General features: G+C 34.9%; 1 protein-coding gene across 4 annotated transcripts in view; it reads right to left on the reverse strand.

The window, feature by feature from the left end:
- The window catches only part of LOC145690656 (uncharacterized), a 256,803-nt gene that overhangs the window by 71,047 nt on the left and 169,296 nt on the right, over positions 1–16,460 (reverse strand). For all 4 annotated transcript variants that reach the window (XR_014132253.1, XM_081765766.1, XM_081765764.1 and 1 more), the window contains 2 exons: positions 3,476–3,657; positions 436–559 (listed from right to left, as the gene is read on the reverse strand). Coding sequence is in view for 3 of the 4 variants with exons in the window: in XM_081765766.1 (XP_081621892.1) it covers positions 436–559; positions 3,476–3,657 (306 nt within the window). In the remaining variant the exon portion in view is untranslated. The remainder of the gene's footprint in view (positions 1–435; positions 560–3,475; positions 3,658–16,460) is intronic.

A 16,460-nucleotide genomic window follows, 5' to 3' on the forward strand; every position in this document is an offset into this window, starting at 1 on the left:
GTAACTTCGGGCCGAATTGTGTTTTCTCTGTGGCTTTCACCATTCACCTTAACACCTTTAATTAGTACTGATAAACGCGTTATTTTTCATAATGCGTTACTATTTTCCGTGTTCGCCCACTTAACTGAGATATGAAAGACGCTCGCAACATTAGAAAAATTTAGAAACTTTTCCTTAAGCGATTATAAATCTGTAACAAAATTCCTACAAATTCCATCTTATACAATAAATTTCATCACCAACTGCCATATATTTTATCTGTAATTACGAATACTTTACGTGAGAATAAAACATACTTAGCATTTTGTTTTCCCGATAACATTGCCAATTATTGGTTTCACGGACTGACTTCAGAAAACATTATGGTATGGATGTAGATTCAAAGTTCCAGCTATCAACACAAAACCGTTGGTGGACTGAACACACTATACCTACCGTCACATCCTCGTCTGTCAAAGAACCAGAAACATCTGCTCCATAGATTGGGGCGACATACGTAATATTCTTCCAATATTTTCTCTCAAGGTCTTCATAATCAAAATGGCGAGGAGTATTATACCTGAAAAATAAGAAGCGTACACTATATTCATACTACTGCACAGACACGTGATAGTATTTTTAAATACGACACACACGTTAAACATTTTACATGCTGATTCCCAAAGGGAGTAAATTTGATTATGTTCAAACATTAAGCTGCAGATCCATGTCTTACATTTGCCTTTGAGCTGAAAGCAGAAGATAAATTTTAGCCACACAATCAATTCTTGAGAAAGATTTCTGCACATCCGTTCTAGCGGCTGGCTATATTAATTAACATATTTAACAACTATACACAATTTTCAATATTAATCTTAATTTTATTTTTTCTCATTACGTAAAACTCGAATGTAGTCATTTTGTTCATTACAAACAGTATCATTGTTTCACCCCAAGTTCAAGATTCAAAAGTGAAGATTTTCAAGTGTTCCGACAGGTAAAACTTACATAAAGTAATTAATAACTAGTGAAATGAAATTTCTCTTTTATTTCCCACGATTATGCCCTGTATGCTAAACGAGACGGATTTATTAATGAAAGAGAATGATTACAAAAGAATTGGTAGAATGAGAATGTGGGAGAAAACAACCTAGTGTAAATACACAGTCACGATGTTGTCCACCACAAACTCTCTGACCAGGATCGAATATAGATCTCCCACACCACTGACATGAATTAATCATTATTGCTGCTATTGAAATCCTAATTGTACTTATTCAGTCCTACATCAACTGAAAGAGTAAACATTACAAGTAAAACAAGATATTATCTGTAACTTCGAAAATCGTGATTCCCATGCAGACCAATAATATTCCTTCCCTCCTGTACGGAAGCTACAGCTTCAAACTCTAGTACCATAAATCATACGAACTGAGATTTCAAAATTCTTTTTCAGATGTTTTTAGTGCACAGATTAACTCTTACGGATTCAATAATTGCTCATGTTATTCCTAAACGATAGGTTATATCGACTAATAGTACTGGTAACTGAAAGTTCCTTCAGTTGTGAATAAAACGATGCATTATTTGTTTTCCTGCAGCAGGCACTCAAGTAGAAATCGACATAAACATGAAACGACATTAAATAATTTATTAAACGAATTCTAATAAAAATCGGTCTATTTGAAGTTTACAATGTAAATGTGGCCTCCCATACGGAACATAGAATTTAACCAATTCTCCTGACAGAAATCTACTTTCTAACGTTTCACTACGTAAATCAATGTGTTTAATTTCAGATTATTTCATTAATTTAGTGTTTTTTTTTTAATCCCATATTCTTCCTTTCAGACAAAATAAGACAATGAGAAACGAATGACTATGAAATAAACGTAGTTAATACCAATATCTTGAGCGGGATTCAAACCCTTAACAGATGGGTATTGCAATCGCAAGCCTCATGCCTCACAGCGTTCCATCATTATCAGATGAAAGTTTTCAGGTTATATAGTTATCTATAACATGGAATATATTAACCCATTCTAGGCAACTGATATTATTTGTATTGGGAACAAATGCTCCACCACACAAACCTAAAGTTAGGTGTTTTAAAAGAGTTCCTCTTTCATACTACCTGTGTAAATTTAACCAAATATGAAATGAGTTGCAAATATGGAAAAATGTATATGTCGAAGTACATTAATCACTGACGTAGTCAGAAAAACATCACTGGAGGGAAGGGGGAGTAATAACTGCCATATCCAAGAAAAGCGCCCGCACATAAACACACGCATGCATACATCATATATCGACTCCCAGATGAAATTATTTCCGGCTTTCTGCACCGGAAATTCTAGTGCCCCCACTGACAACAGAACCACGGACCACGCATACGAAGTCGCATACGTTAATAATTTGGTTAAGCAGGAGCTCCGTAATGTTAACACTTCCTTTCTAATGCTTTCTATTCGAACTTACAAATGATAAATGCTTATACATATATGTATGTCACAGAAAGAATTCAAAAAGATGAATTATTCAATATGTAACTAATTTGATGAAATTTTACGTAAGTTTAAAAAGAGAGCGTCTGGGAAGACGCCTTTTTTTTTTTTATGATGGTTTGCTTTTAGTGATAGATTATAAAGCATGTTATAACATCGAAGATCACAAGTGGAACATACTGTATGTAAGTAGAATTCATTTCTTCGGTATCACTGTACTAAAGCGGCATGAATCGGGTCACTACCGCATGTCTATGCACTGACATTAATTGATACCATACTCATTATTCCCTTATGCTGAAAACTAATCTTTAATTGATATTACTGCACTTTACATATGTAAGCGGTAAGAGTTTCTTTTACTTCTCACTTATTTTAAAAAGGGGCCGCGGTGGCTCAGTGGTAGAGCGTTCACCTCTGGTGCTTGGGGTCCCGGGTTCGATCCCAGCCCCCGCCAAGTGAACTTTGTGGTGGACAAACACCGTGTGCGTGGGTTTTCTCGGGGTTCTCCCGTTTCCTCCCACTTTCTTCATTCCACCATTTCATTCATTACTCATCATCACCGTCTCCTTTAGCCTAACCGGCATAACCGTGGGACGTAAAACTTAAAGATTTCATTTTTTTTCACTTATTTTAAAAAATATGAACAAAAACAGTTTAAAGGTTCAAATATTTCTCACGTCAAAACTATAGAAAAACCAATAAAGAGTTAACAGGATGTTAACCACATTTTTTTAACTTCTCATTTTTTCAACTTCACTGTATTATCAGGTCAAATGTCCCACGAAGCATTTTACGTTGACCGTTATCTCTTAGAAAATACTAGAAAACATGTAAAACATCTTCACTTAACTCTACAAACAAAGATCGAACGTCAGGCAGATATTTTAAAGGTCTTTAAATTCTCTGACGACACCTGTCCCATTAACAGCTCCCAATAAATTGATATTGTTAAAATATTTCACATAAAAAATTAAAGATATGACTCTTACCTATCACTTTCTGCAAGTGTCTTATATTCTTGCACTGTCATTGCTTTCTTCTGAATGTTAATTTGTTGATACAATCCTTGTTTTCCAGTCACTACTTGGCAGATCGGAGCTGGAATCACTATGTCGATATTCTCTATATCATAACCAGATTTTCGAGGTTTCCACTCTGGAGGCGGAATTACCTACAACGAAAATTGAATTTTAAAAATATCTTCATTGTATAGAAAATTTGTAAATTAGTTCTCACGGAAAGCCTGAAAACCATTTTTTTTAATGTTGCAGATTTATTTATTTATTTATTTATTTATTGAACGTGTGACGAAAGTTCGCTCCAAAAACCATACCATTGGCTTCAACAACGGAAATAAAAAGCCACCACAAAACTATTATTATTATTATTATTATTATTATTATTATTATTATTATTATAATAATAATAATAATAATAATAATAATAATAATAATAATAATAATAATAATAATAATAATAATAATAATAATAATAATAATAATAATACACATTCAAAATAGTATGGTCTTTGAGCGAACTTTCCTTGCATTTTCAAAACGTAGGAAACGCAAATAAAATTTTCCTTTTAAACCTGCAACAATTGTACAGTCACCGGGAAAATATGTACTTTTTAGTCCCTACCTGAGAACTTATTTACGAATTTTAGTAGTTGAAGTGTCATCTTAATGAAAAAGAAAAATTAGTTTTAGAAATGATAAAACACAATTTAAAACGCTAGTACATACATTTACTGGCGACAACATATAATCTATCAAATACTTTGTTTCCTGGAAAACACATTTTTGGTTTATCTAATTTACCACAACTATAGTGCAATATGACTCATTATACACAATTTTTTTTTAATGCACAACAGTTTTCAGATTTTATTAGTAAGGTTTGTCGATAAAAATCTAATTTTCTGGTTCCTATAATACACAGCTGTTCATATCCTAGCAGGTGGTTTAAAAAACACTGAACTTCTAGAGGCCAAATTTGAGAATACATTTATTGTGATTTGAGAAGAACATTATGAAACCATATATGCAGCATTTTGTTTGATAACCTTCTATCAATTTTATTTTTTTTTTCTATCAATTTTATTTATTTTTTTTCAACTTCATAATCTTGTCGCTATAGAACTTCTGTAGTTTCTGGTATTTAAAAAAATAAATTTTAAAAAAAGGTTTTCACAGGGCGGTTTCAAAATTAACCTGACACCATTCAGGGAGTTCTGCAGAGATCGAAAAAAAAAAAAAATTGATGGTCTGCCGGTGCCAAGTCCGAGCTATACAGTGGGTGCATTGAAAACTCCCAGGCAAGTTGTCTCAATTCCTGATGTGTCATCAAAGATATATGAGGTGTTGTCAGCGTGGTATATCACAAACTTTCTGTTGACTAGTTCCATCTGTTTCTTTTCTATTATTAGCTGCACTTGCGCTAACTGTCGACACTCCGCAGTAGCAGCTTCTGATGCACGACTCTCTTCCTATCTCATAAAATGCACAGCATACCCTTTTAGGCATTAGTTTGAGCCTTTTCACAGACTGAGGAGCTGCTTCTCGCTTCAACCACATTTTTTTCACACTTGTGTCGTAAATTATCCAGTTTTCATCACTCATGATCAACATCTTTAAAACGGGTCGAATTCGTTACGTTTCAATAGAGATTCACAGGATATTCGATCATATAAACGATTATGTGGCATCTAAACCGTTTAATAGTCGATGTTTAGATCATTGGCGATGTCATGATCGCTTACATGTCCATTACTCATATCTGCCAAAATATCATCGACTTTTGCTGTGGTTGATCGTCCACTTCAAGGCGCATAGCGGACACTGAAATTTTCACAACAAAAGCGACTAAATCATCTTTTGGCTGCTGCCTTTCATAACGTATTCTTCCCATACAGCAGTAATTTCTTCGTGCGCCTGAGATGCAATTACGCCTTTAAAGGAATGAAGTTCTAAAATGTAGCGCAGTTTTGCAGGAAGTTCACTTACTTTCACGATGCAATACCTTACATCTCATTACAATAACTATTTTTGCACATCCAAGTTTTAACTGTCAACTATCAAATGATGTTAGGCACGATCCATTGCGACTCTCATACCCTGACACTTTGGGCACTAATGCCTTCTCGTGCACAGAAAACCTCAATACTTTTAAACTACATATTATAGTTACTTTAGGATATTCAAAAAAAATGACTAATAATTGTCAAAAATTTATTATCACGTCGGGGGCAAAGTGGCTCAGCGGCAGAGCGCTTACCTCTAGTGCGTGAGGTCCCTGGTTTGATCCCCAGCCAAGTTAGCTTGTGGTGGACAACACTGTGTCCGTGGGCTTCCTCGGGGTACTCCCGTCTCCTTCCACTTACCCATACCACTAATTCTTTCATCATCGTTCACTCGTTGTGATCGTCGTCTCCCTTAGAAAAAAGATCATAATCGTGGGACGTGAAACTGAAAGATATTATCGCGTCTATCAGAAGTGTCCCCTTGTGGCCAAGTAGCTTACGCGCGGATTTGTATGTGTTTATGTACTCCCACTTTGTACATGAAGAGGCTGAACACTGCAAAAGTTTAATGATATACTGAAGTTGGTTCAATGTTGCTACACTTTGATTTTTGGGTTTACTTATGTTCAACTCCTTTCCTCTAAAAGAAAAATTTTTAAAAAGTGAAGACACGAATTATTTGAGTGCACTTTGGCTCTGACCTATTTATACATAAGTAGATACCAAAGATACTTCCGATTTCAATAAATGCCTCTCGTGGGGTTTGTATGACTCCCCTCAAAAAAGTACGGCATTTCGATGTATTTTATCAATAGTAAACATTATCAAAACGAAACAATATTTAGGATTTTTCTTTGATTGCAACTGCATAACAATAACAACAACTACAAACAATTACAAAAGAAACATTCATAAACTTATATATATGCTTCCTTTCGGAATTATAGGCTGCCGAAAATATGAAAAAATGAACTTTATAGGTCCATAGCTCCAAAACTATGGGACGTACAGTAGTCGGGTCAAGACTTCACTTAGGAACTAATATGTGCCCTATCCAAAAATACATGTTTCAGAATCCTAAGGTACACACGAAGCAGTTTTTATAGAGGAAGTTTGGCTACGGGCATATAATTTGAAGTACTCTCCAACTACCTCTATAAAAATTGTTGCGGAAGTACCACAGGATTCTGAAACTTGGATATTTGGATAGGGCACATACTAGTTCCTAAGTGAAGTCTTGATCCGACTACGTTAGGTCCCATAGTTTTGGAGCTATGGACTTTTCAAGTTCATTTTTTCATGTTTTCGGCAGCCTGTAACTCCGAATGGAAGCATTTGTGCACCCAGGGTGGTCTATATTTTTTTGTCTTATTTTGGTGCAAGGAATCACCTCCCAAACGTTGTTGTTGTTGTTGTTGTTTTAAAACACCTTGTATATAAGTTGCTTTTGTAGTATAATCTCTTTGAGTAACGAATGGGGAATTTAGGTCTGACTATAATGCAACTAATATACGGGAGTGAAACGTGATAGCCCACAAATGTGTCTTCACCAACACTTTACGAACATTTTTCCTTTTTTAGTTTAAACCAGTTAGTTTATTTTTGAAGAAAAAAAAAACAGCTGGTTTAAACCAGCCAACCCTGGTTACCCGCATCGAGAAACGGCGACTCTCTACCGATGAATATTGTTTTCCCACAACTGACGCTCCGAATACGCACTAGGGGCAGCGGAAATGCAAGGTACGCCTTTTATATTTTACCAGGAATCGAAGTATCTCCACGTACCTTGTTATTGCCTAGGGATTTGCAATTATTTGGATAACTATAGGATAACAAAAAAGACGGGTTTTATTTCAGATATTCTGTGTACCATATTTACCATTTTACTTTGTTTTGATTTTTCTTTGGTGATGTAAGATGAATTTTGTTCCAGTTTAGTTTCTTCATTTATAGGCATATACACATTATTCCAAAAAGGTTAAGCGCATTGGTTATGGCTGTTTTGAGGCAAAAACTTTCTCCCAAAAGCTTTCTAAGTTCAACTTCGAGTATCTTCGGGAACAGTAAACCAAAGATGACACGTTCGAGCCCCTAAACCAACTTCCACAATAGGGAGAAATTGTGCAGATGAGTTTTTCTTCTTTTAAGTATAATAAGACATGCTGAAATGTTATTGAGTGTAAAAAATAAATAAATAAATAAATAAAAATAAACATTATTTGAAATACTTACTGATACAATACTTCAAAACTATGTATACACGTGAGTACATGCTGGCTTCGTCATTTGTTTCCATACGCAAGAACATTTCCAATGGAAGAAAAGAGTGAAAATTTTCAAATGAAAAGATATGTCAAATTGGATGGTATTCGAAAATTCGTACAAGAAACATGAATAATGACGTAGCTTTTCTGTATAAAGAAAATTCACGATTGCATTTGTTAACTAGTAAATTAAATAGAATTCATCCTAACAAAAATTTATCAAGGAACAAATACAATAAATACAACTGATAAACTTATGCCTTTACTGCACAATGTATACATCACATCCGCACACTCATCAATTAACAAAATATATGGGAAAACTATCTTCTACGTGTTATAAGGTTTTCTTCGTTGGAATCAGATTTAAGGCAAGTGATCAATTATTTATTGGGATCTGTAGTCTGAATGGATAGCCTATATCCATTTTACTAAACAATTAGGTTAAGAAAATTAACAAATTGAAGTCCTTGAAATATCTGTTGAACTACCTGTACTCCTCAGATTGACAACTGCAGTGGGAAGCTTTTTCTCATAGTACCAGTACGGTATATGTACAACATTAACCACAATCGCGTTCTCCCAGAAATCTTGGGCAAAATCATTACACAATTTCAGGGTCTTCACTATGCTCATATCCACTTTTCTGCATTCTAGACAGTAACTTAAGGCCACACAAAGTGCTACTAAATAAACTACAATTTCCAAATCCTTTCTTATAGACCACAAATTTGAGTGTGCAATTATGTCATAAATGTTGGACACTCAAATTTCTCCACTACACAAAAGGTCTTTAAGACAACTAACTAATAATGCACATAATAGCATTTTGCTGATATTTTCTGGCTCACTTTCTAAATTTTTCATCCTTTCCAACGTCCGTAAGTTATTCACTACAATACAAAACACACAATATCGTAGACTCAATAACTATATTTAGTGCCAAGAATGAAACCCAAACATTATGAAAATCTGATTATTCTTCTAAAACAACCAAAGTTTAACGTAGATAACGATTGCTTAAATAAGGAATGGGAGATTATGATTTTAGAAAACATATAGTACTGCCCCAATTATAATAAAGACTAACAGGAGTTGGGGCTTATTCTTCCAAACAGAATAAAACATAAATTGGTCATTTAGCGTCAATAGATAAGAGAATTTATCTTCGTTGCTCTCCCCCAATGAGTACATTCATTCGTACTAGTTTGGTTTTATTTCTCTTACTCCTATTAATATTCCATTAAGCAGCCTCCCAGGGAGAGTCGCAAAGTTAGAAATGTAAAAAATATTAGAGTCAGAACTTGAACTAGATTAGATTTTATTTTACAATGTTTGAGAGAGAAGCTGAGTAAGAAATAATTTGGTAAAGTTTTTGAAAAGTGGACATATAAATAACAGAAGCCAACAGTAAAATATTTATTTGCAAACTGCTATCTCGTTGATTCGTAGCAATAGAACAGTGACTGACGTTAGACACATAAACAGTGACTGACGTTAGACATACACGACCAGACTCGGTCCTTCTGAAGGTTCGTTATGCACCACTGACTTGAATCTTTTGAATACGTGTAAGGATTTATATAAGGAAACTTACTCTTACATTTTTTTTTTTTTTTTAATTTTATTTATTTTTATCTTCTCAGTACAGTTTGACATTAAAAAATCAGTCAACTTGCGACCTGATCCGAGTGTCGGATTTTGGATGATTATATGTACTGTAAATATTTATGACTCATCAATTAACAAAATATATGGGAAAACTATCTTCATATACAGTTCATTGAAGAAAATTCGGCAAATAATCTAGAAAATTACAAGAGATGGGCACGAAAGCCCATTAGCAGCTGCAAGCAAGACCAAACGACTGACTGTCGACTACAGTGCCATCGAAAACAGACCATTAAAAAAAGAAAATAAAGCGCGTCAACGCGGTAAATCCGAAAATGCACTCAGAAATCCATGCCGGAAATAGGAAGGAACCAGATTATAACCAGATTTTTGGATGTCAAATCTGTATGTAGAAATCCGTATCATATAACGAAATTAAAATTCTATTCTTAGTTAAATCTTTGCCTGAATTTTACTGAAAATCACTGTACATTTTAAGTGAGTTATATGGTACGGGATGGGATAGTTATCATGAAATGGGATGCTTATGCCCTTAAAGAGGCCAGAAACCTATTGGAATAACAGCAATTTATTTATATACCAGCAAAATTTGGTTCAGAATATTTTCAATGAAAAGAAACTTGAAAAGCAGACATAAAAAGATACAGAAATACACCTTGTTTCAAAAAAATATATACGTATTTCGAATGCATATTTTTATTAAACTTTAAGACATACGAATATGAAATTTTACACACATATTTACGAACCTCTTAAGTTCAAATTACAGATGTTCAATATGTCCTCCATCAGCGACACGAACAATATCACATCGATACTCAAATTCCTCCCATACTCGGGCAAGCATGTCCTGCGTCACTGATGTTATGGCAGTACGGATCCGGTTCTTCAACTTTTCCAGGTTCTGTGGGAGTGGTTTTACATAAACATTGTCTTTAACGAAATCCCACAGGAAGAAGTCACAGGGTGCCAAATCCGGTGACCGTGGAGGCCAGCTGAGACATACTAAGTCGCCAGCTTCTTGACGACCAATGCAACGGTTCGGTAAAGTTTCATTCAGATATTCACACACTTGGCGACTCCAGTGAGGGGGTGCCCCGTCTTGTTGAAAAATGAAGTTGTCTTCGTGCAGCCTCGGAAACAACCAGTTTTGTAACATAGCGAGATACTGCTGACTGTTAACCGTGTTTCCATTAAAGAAGAATGGGCCGTAAACAGATGATCGGGATATCGCACAAAACACATTGACTTTGGGCGAATCTCGTACATGTTCAATGACTGTATGTGCGTTCTGTAGGCCCCAAATTCGAACATTTTGTTTGTTTACCTGACCACTAACACGGAAAGTCGCTATCACTGAACACGATGCGTTGTGCAAAAGTGTTATTATCAATAGCATTGTTATCATTGTCAACAGCATCCAGAATCTCGTTACAAAATTCCACACTGCGTTTGTCATCAGGACGCAGAGCTTGTAACAGCTGTAACTTGTACGGCTTCATAACCAACCGACGTCTCAAAACACGCAAAATTGTTGTTGTTGGCACTTTTAACTCCCGACTGGCACAACGAGTTGATTTTTGAAGGACTACGTTGGAAAGCAGTTTGAATTAGTGCAATATTTTCTTCCGAAACACGAGGGTGGCCAGGACTCTTTCCTTTACATACACATCCTGTATCTACAAACTGTCGATACCATCTGCGAATGTTCCACCCATTCGGAGGATCAATTTGGTACCTCAACCTGAAACGTCTTTGCACTGTAATCACGGAATTGCACTTCGCAAACTCGAGAACACAAAATGATTTTTGCTGCGGAGTAGCCATTTTAAACATATGACGGTTACCAAGAAAAACAGAAGACAACTGACATCTAGCGGCTATTAATATAAACTAGACTATGTATTCGTTTCTCCAATAGCCGAGCCGAGGTGCAGCGATCGATAGTTTGGACAAAATAATTCTTCGTAATACGTATATTCTTTTTGAAACATGGTGTAGTAAGGCTATGATGATATGGTCTAGTAATCTGTAAAATATCACTCCGTTTAGTAAGGTCGATAATAAATGTTTGCACAGGAAATGAGAACGGATCTAACATTAAGAATAATATATGATAATCTTAAAAAAAAAAAAAAAAAAAATGGTTGCAATAGGCATGTTTCAGATTCTTTGGATTGGAATAAGTGAGTTTCGTTTCACAGTGTGAAACTACGATGGACTTCAAAACTATGCGAATTCAAACCACTGATTACAATAGAAGTTCAGATAGAACCTGTTCCTCGGACGCTAAATTCATATTTAAACAAACTACTGTTAGCTACCTCTTATGTTGCTCTATCGATATTAAGACCGAAAATACTAACCGGTTCACTTCTGGTTGCAACGGAGAAGAAACATTCTTGTGGTACTGAATCCATATTAAAAAAAAAAAAAAAAAAAAAAAAAAAAAAAAAAAAACTGAAAAAACTTTTTAAAAAAACTCTGTAGCTATTTCCGTTTTGAAATGAAACTAGGAATGCAATATATATACCCGATTGCAATGGTACATCGGATTTTTGATTTCGACCTATGTTGTCACTCAGCACGACATACTCTATCAGCGTGCTAAGTTTGGTTGAGATCGGCCAAACGGTCTAGGAGTAAGCGTTTTTCGGTGATTATTCCTCGATGCTACATCGGATTTTTGATTTCGACCTATGTTGTCACTCAGCACGAAATACTCTATCAGCGTGCTAAGTTTGGTTGAGATCGGCCAAACGGTCTAGGAAGAGTTCGCGGATAACCAAACGGCTAACCCGAGTATAAGACCTTCGCTTCGCTCAGCTCAATGAAGTATTTAAGTTTTACGTCCCACGCTTATGCCGGCTAGGCTAAAGAAGACTGTGATGATAAGAAATGAATGAAATGGTGAAATGAAGAAAGTGGGAGGAAACGGGAGAACCCCAAGGAAGCGCACGCACACGGTGTTTGTCCATCACGAAGTTCACTTGGTGCGAAATGGGATCCAACCAGTGACCCCATGTACCAGAGGTGAACGCTCTACCACTGAGCCACCGCGGTCCCCTGTAACTATTTCCGTATCCAATGTGTAATCAATTTGTAACCGGACATCGTCATTTTCAATACTTCAGGTTTGCACACAGATAAAAGTCAAGACAAAAATCATTCTTGGGACGCTGAATATATCAAGAAACGGCTTTTCGATATATCTCAACCGTTTTCGATCTTATGCAAATAAGAATTGAAACAGGAAGTAATTTTTAACTACTTCTAGTTTTGATAGAGCGTTGCAGGTGATAATGGTATTTTGTCTTGAGAGACTAATCGACTACAGAAAACTGTTTATCGCTATCTACTATAGTTTCGGTTCTATAGTGATTTCAACCGGAAACGGATTTTCATTATTGCCGGTTTGAATTCAAGGTTTACGGAGAAAATGGAACCTATTCTTTACACATTGAATCGATTGCAAAAAACAGCTTCTCGATATTTTTTACTATTTTTGTAGTATGAAAATCAGAAAGTACTAGTAAATTTCAACCACATCCGGTTTCGATAGTGTATTACGGGAGGTGCTGATATGTTCTCTTGAGACGCTGAATCGATTTCAAAAAACCGCTCCTATATATCTTATCCTTCTTGCTCTGACACCGTCAACAGACGGGGGACGCGATGCCTCAGTGGTAGAACGTTCACCTCTGGTGCTTGGAATCCCTGGTTCGATCCCAGCTCGCGCCGTGTGGACTTTGTGGTGGACAAACACCGTGCTCGTGGGTTTTTACCGGGGTTCTCTCGTTTCCTCCCACTTTCTTCATCCCACCATTTCATTCATCTCATTATCACCGTCTCCTTTAGCCTCCGGGGGACGTAAAACTTGATTTCATTTCACTGTCAACAGACGGTCTGACAGACATTCTACAAGATTTTCGATGCTTGTACATAGTTTCCAAGTCGAATAAATAAATAAACAAATACAAAATAATAAAACTTGCAACCATTTTGAATTGAGGGAACGTAACTATTTCATTTTGAACTTGTTTTCTACTATAAATTAGCTGAAAAACATTTGCAAAATACTTTCGCACAAGACAAACATGCCTGCTTTCGGTGCATGTTCCCAGGTCCATACCCAGTGAGGGCTAAAAAGATATGGGAGAAAACTGAGTAGTGGTTCGAATACCAATATCAGCAATATATCCCATCCATCATTCATAATCTAGATGCATAGCAAATATATAAAACACTTAAATCGAAGCGAGCTTCTATCCAGGGAGGTTTTTAGAATTGAAAGATGTCGGTTAATTTCCCCACCCCCAAGTTTGAGATATACATATTCTAATCAACAGTAGAGATTTAAGTTAATTTTAATGATAAAAATGTACGAAAACTAAGAATTTTTGCTCAAAAAGTAAGAGTAAAAATAATTACTGTTTTACTTCTTTCTATTTGTACATATGCTTAACACTTGGACTCTTGTTTTAATAAACATGAGATAATTGTATAATTTGCATAATGATTATTAATTGTTATGTTTTCCCAGAGGTTATCAACGCAGTTTTCATTGCGGGAAACGTTTCTTCACGAACTTCCTCAAAAAATCACACACACACACAAAACAACCTTCTGTAAATATTTTCGTAAGTAATTTACGAAACACTATAGGTTATTAATGAAACATTAATTTTTGAAATATGAAGAAAATCGACTGAGTCGTTTACGAGAAAAAAGTCTCGAAAGACACTCATCCTCACAAGTAAACTACTCCTTGTGGATTGTTTGATGAGAAATGACTTATTCCGTATTGTCAGGTTATTGGAATATTTAATTATAGAACATGAACAAAATCGACTGAGAAATTTTCTAAAAAAACTGCCTGATAAAATTCCCCCTCGAAAGTAAACTAACCCATGTAGCTTTTTTCAGGACAAATGAGTTCATATTGCCGAGTTATTAATAACACATTTACTGTACTGATGAAGTACGAAGGGAATCGAGTACCCAGGTTGAGAAAATCGATCGAAGAAAAACTCATCCCCAAAAATAAACTACCCCTTCTGAATTTCTTCATGCAAAATTAGTTACGCATATTATCAGGTTGATAATAAAATATTCTATTTATTAAATATGAACAAAAACGTTCAAGTCGTTTCTGAGAAAACAGTTCAAAAAGAATTCACTCAGGAGTCAACTCTCTCTTCTGGACTTTTCCCAAAGAAATGAAAGACCATAGTATATGATATTTAATGAAATATTGATGAATGAAAAATAAACAAAATCGTTAGAGTCGTTTTCGAGAAAATCGCAATTTTTTATTTCCAGCCTTCAGCTACCCTAATTTTTGAGGTCAGAAAGGAAATTTAAAAGAAAAGTAGAGACTCTTATTTAATTCGTAAGTTTAAAATTCGGTGTGGATATGTTGAACGGTATCGCCTCCAGGTAAGTAAACACGTTTACACTGGGACGAACGAACAGGACAGACATATTTAAAACTCAATTTTTCAGCAAGTAGAAGCCATGAAACGTGTAAATCCTCCGAGGTCTCGAATTTAATTTTATTTCACGATAACCATACTTTCTATTCTCCTATCGTCACTCAAAAATAAAACTGAAGAAGCCTGTGTATATTTCCGTTGAGATAACGAATCATTCATATTAACTGAGTTTCATATTTATCAAGTATACGGGAGTGAATTCACCCCAACTTGGAAGTTCAGCGGATATCAAGCATATCAAGCAACATGATTACTTCCGATTAACTTACCGTGGAACTTGCCGGATATCAAGCATATCAAGCAACATGATTACTTCCGATTAACTTACCGTGGAACTTGCATGTTAAACTAATGAACACTCACTAAAATACTCTGCGTTCGCTTCCAGTATGTAGGTATCACTAACCCGCAACTAATCGTGAAGGAAGTATGAGATACGTAACTTAAAGACGACAAAACTAGTAAACACTCGTATCAATAGTTGCAGTAGTGATCTGAACTTGTTTTCAAATTAAGATTGAAACGCAAAATTAATTCTAACTTCCAATATATAATTTTAATCCCCTCTTCTCTGGATTTCGGTTCTAGTTCTGTGTAAATTGAAATGAGTAACGCTTGACATTGGTACATGCGAATGTATTAAATTGTAGGGAATTCAAGTCAATAAATGACATGAAACGAAAGGAAGGATAACCCTATATTAGTGTACACTGTAAAAGTTTTCTTTCCTACGATAGAGCATTTCGTTCCAAAAATGAGATCCTAAATTGTTACCTCTTATTACCTGTATTACCAGTACAAAATAATCTTAATCAACTATCTAAAATTACATCATACACCAAACATCGAAAAAGAATGTATTCATACGCTAAAGTAAAGATATAAAAAAATAATTGAAAATATTAATAAAACAGGAAATACGTAAGAATTCTATTAAAAGTTTTGAAAAAACAAATAAAGAGTTCAACTTAATGTTTAATTGTAATTTATATTTACTAAATCTTTTCATTTCCTTATAGCGTACACTAAAATCGAAAGATTGAACTATTTGATCATTTACCAATGAGTACTAACTGAGTCAATTTCGTGAACAAGATGTTACAACAGTATGCTCACAGAAATAAAGAATATAGTTTATTTATCAAATATTCGAAGTTGTATATTTATTTACTTAGTTTAACACGATTATTGCCGATAGCATATGTTTAGTTCCTTTGTAAAGTTTTATTATGTTCTTTTTTTATATTTCGAAAAAGAATCGTAAGAAACCTATACCAAAATCACTAAAACCTTTCTCCAGTTATTCAGTTATTTTTCTTTTAAAAGAAAAAAATAAGCGAGACAGAACTTCTGGTACTAGTACCTGACGAAAATATTAAACAAGTAAAGAAATAAATAGTTAAAAGTTCTTTATAAATATTTTATTAATTGTTAAAATAATCAGTAAGGACCCTAACAGATACAGGCCTACATATTCATACCTAGAGAAGAACAAAAAAACTTTAACAGGAAAGATTAAAAGAAAAAAGAAAAATAATCTAGATTATTTTAAGTTTAGTGA

Source organism: Thermobia domestica, chromosome 7 (genome assembly GCF_964235325.1).
Source record: "Thermobia domestica chromosome 7, izTheDome1.hap1.1, whole genome shotgun sequence".
In the NCBI taxonomy this organism is placed as follows: Eukaryota; Metazoa; Arthropoda; class Insecta; order Zygentoma; family Lepismatidae; genus Thermobia; species Thermobia domestica.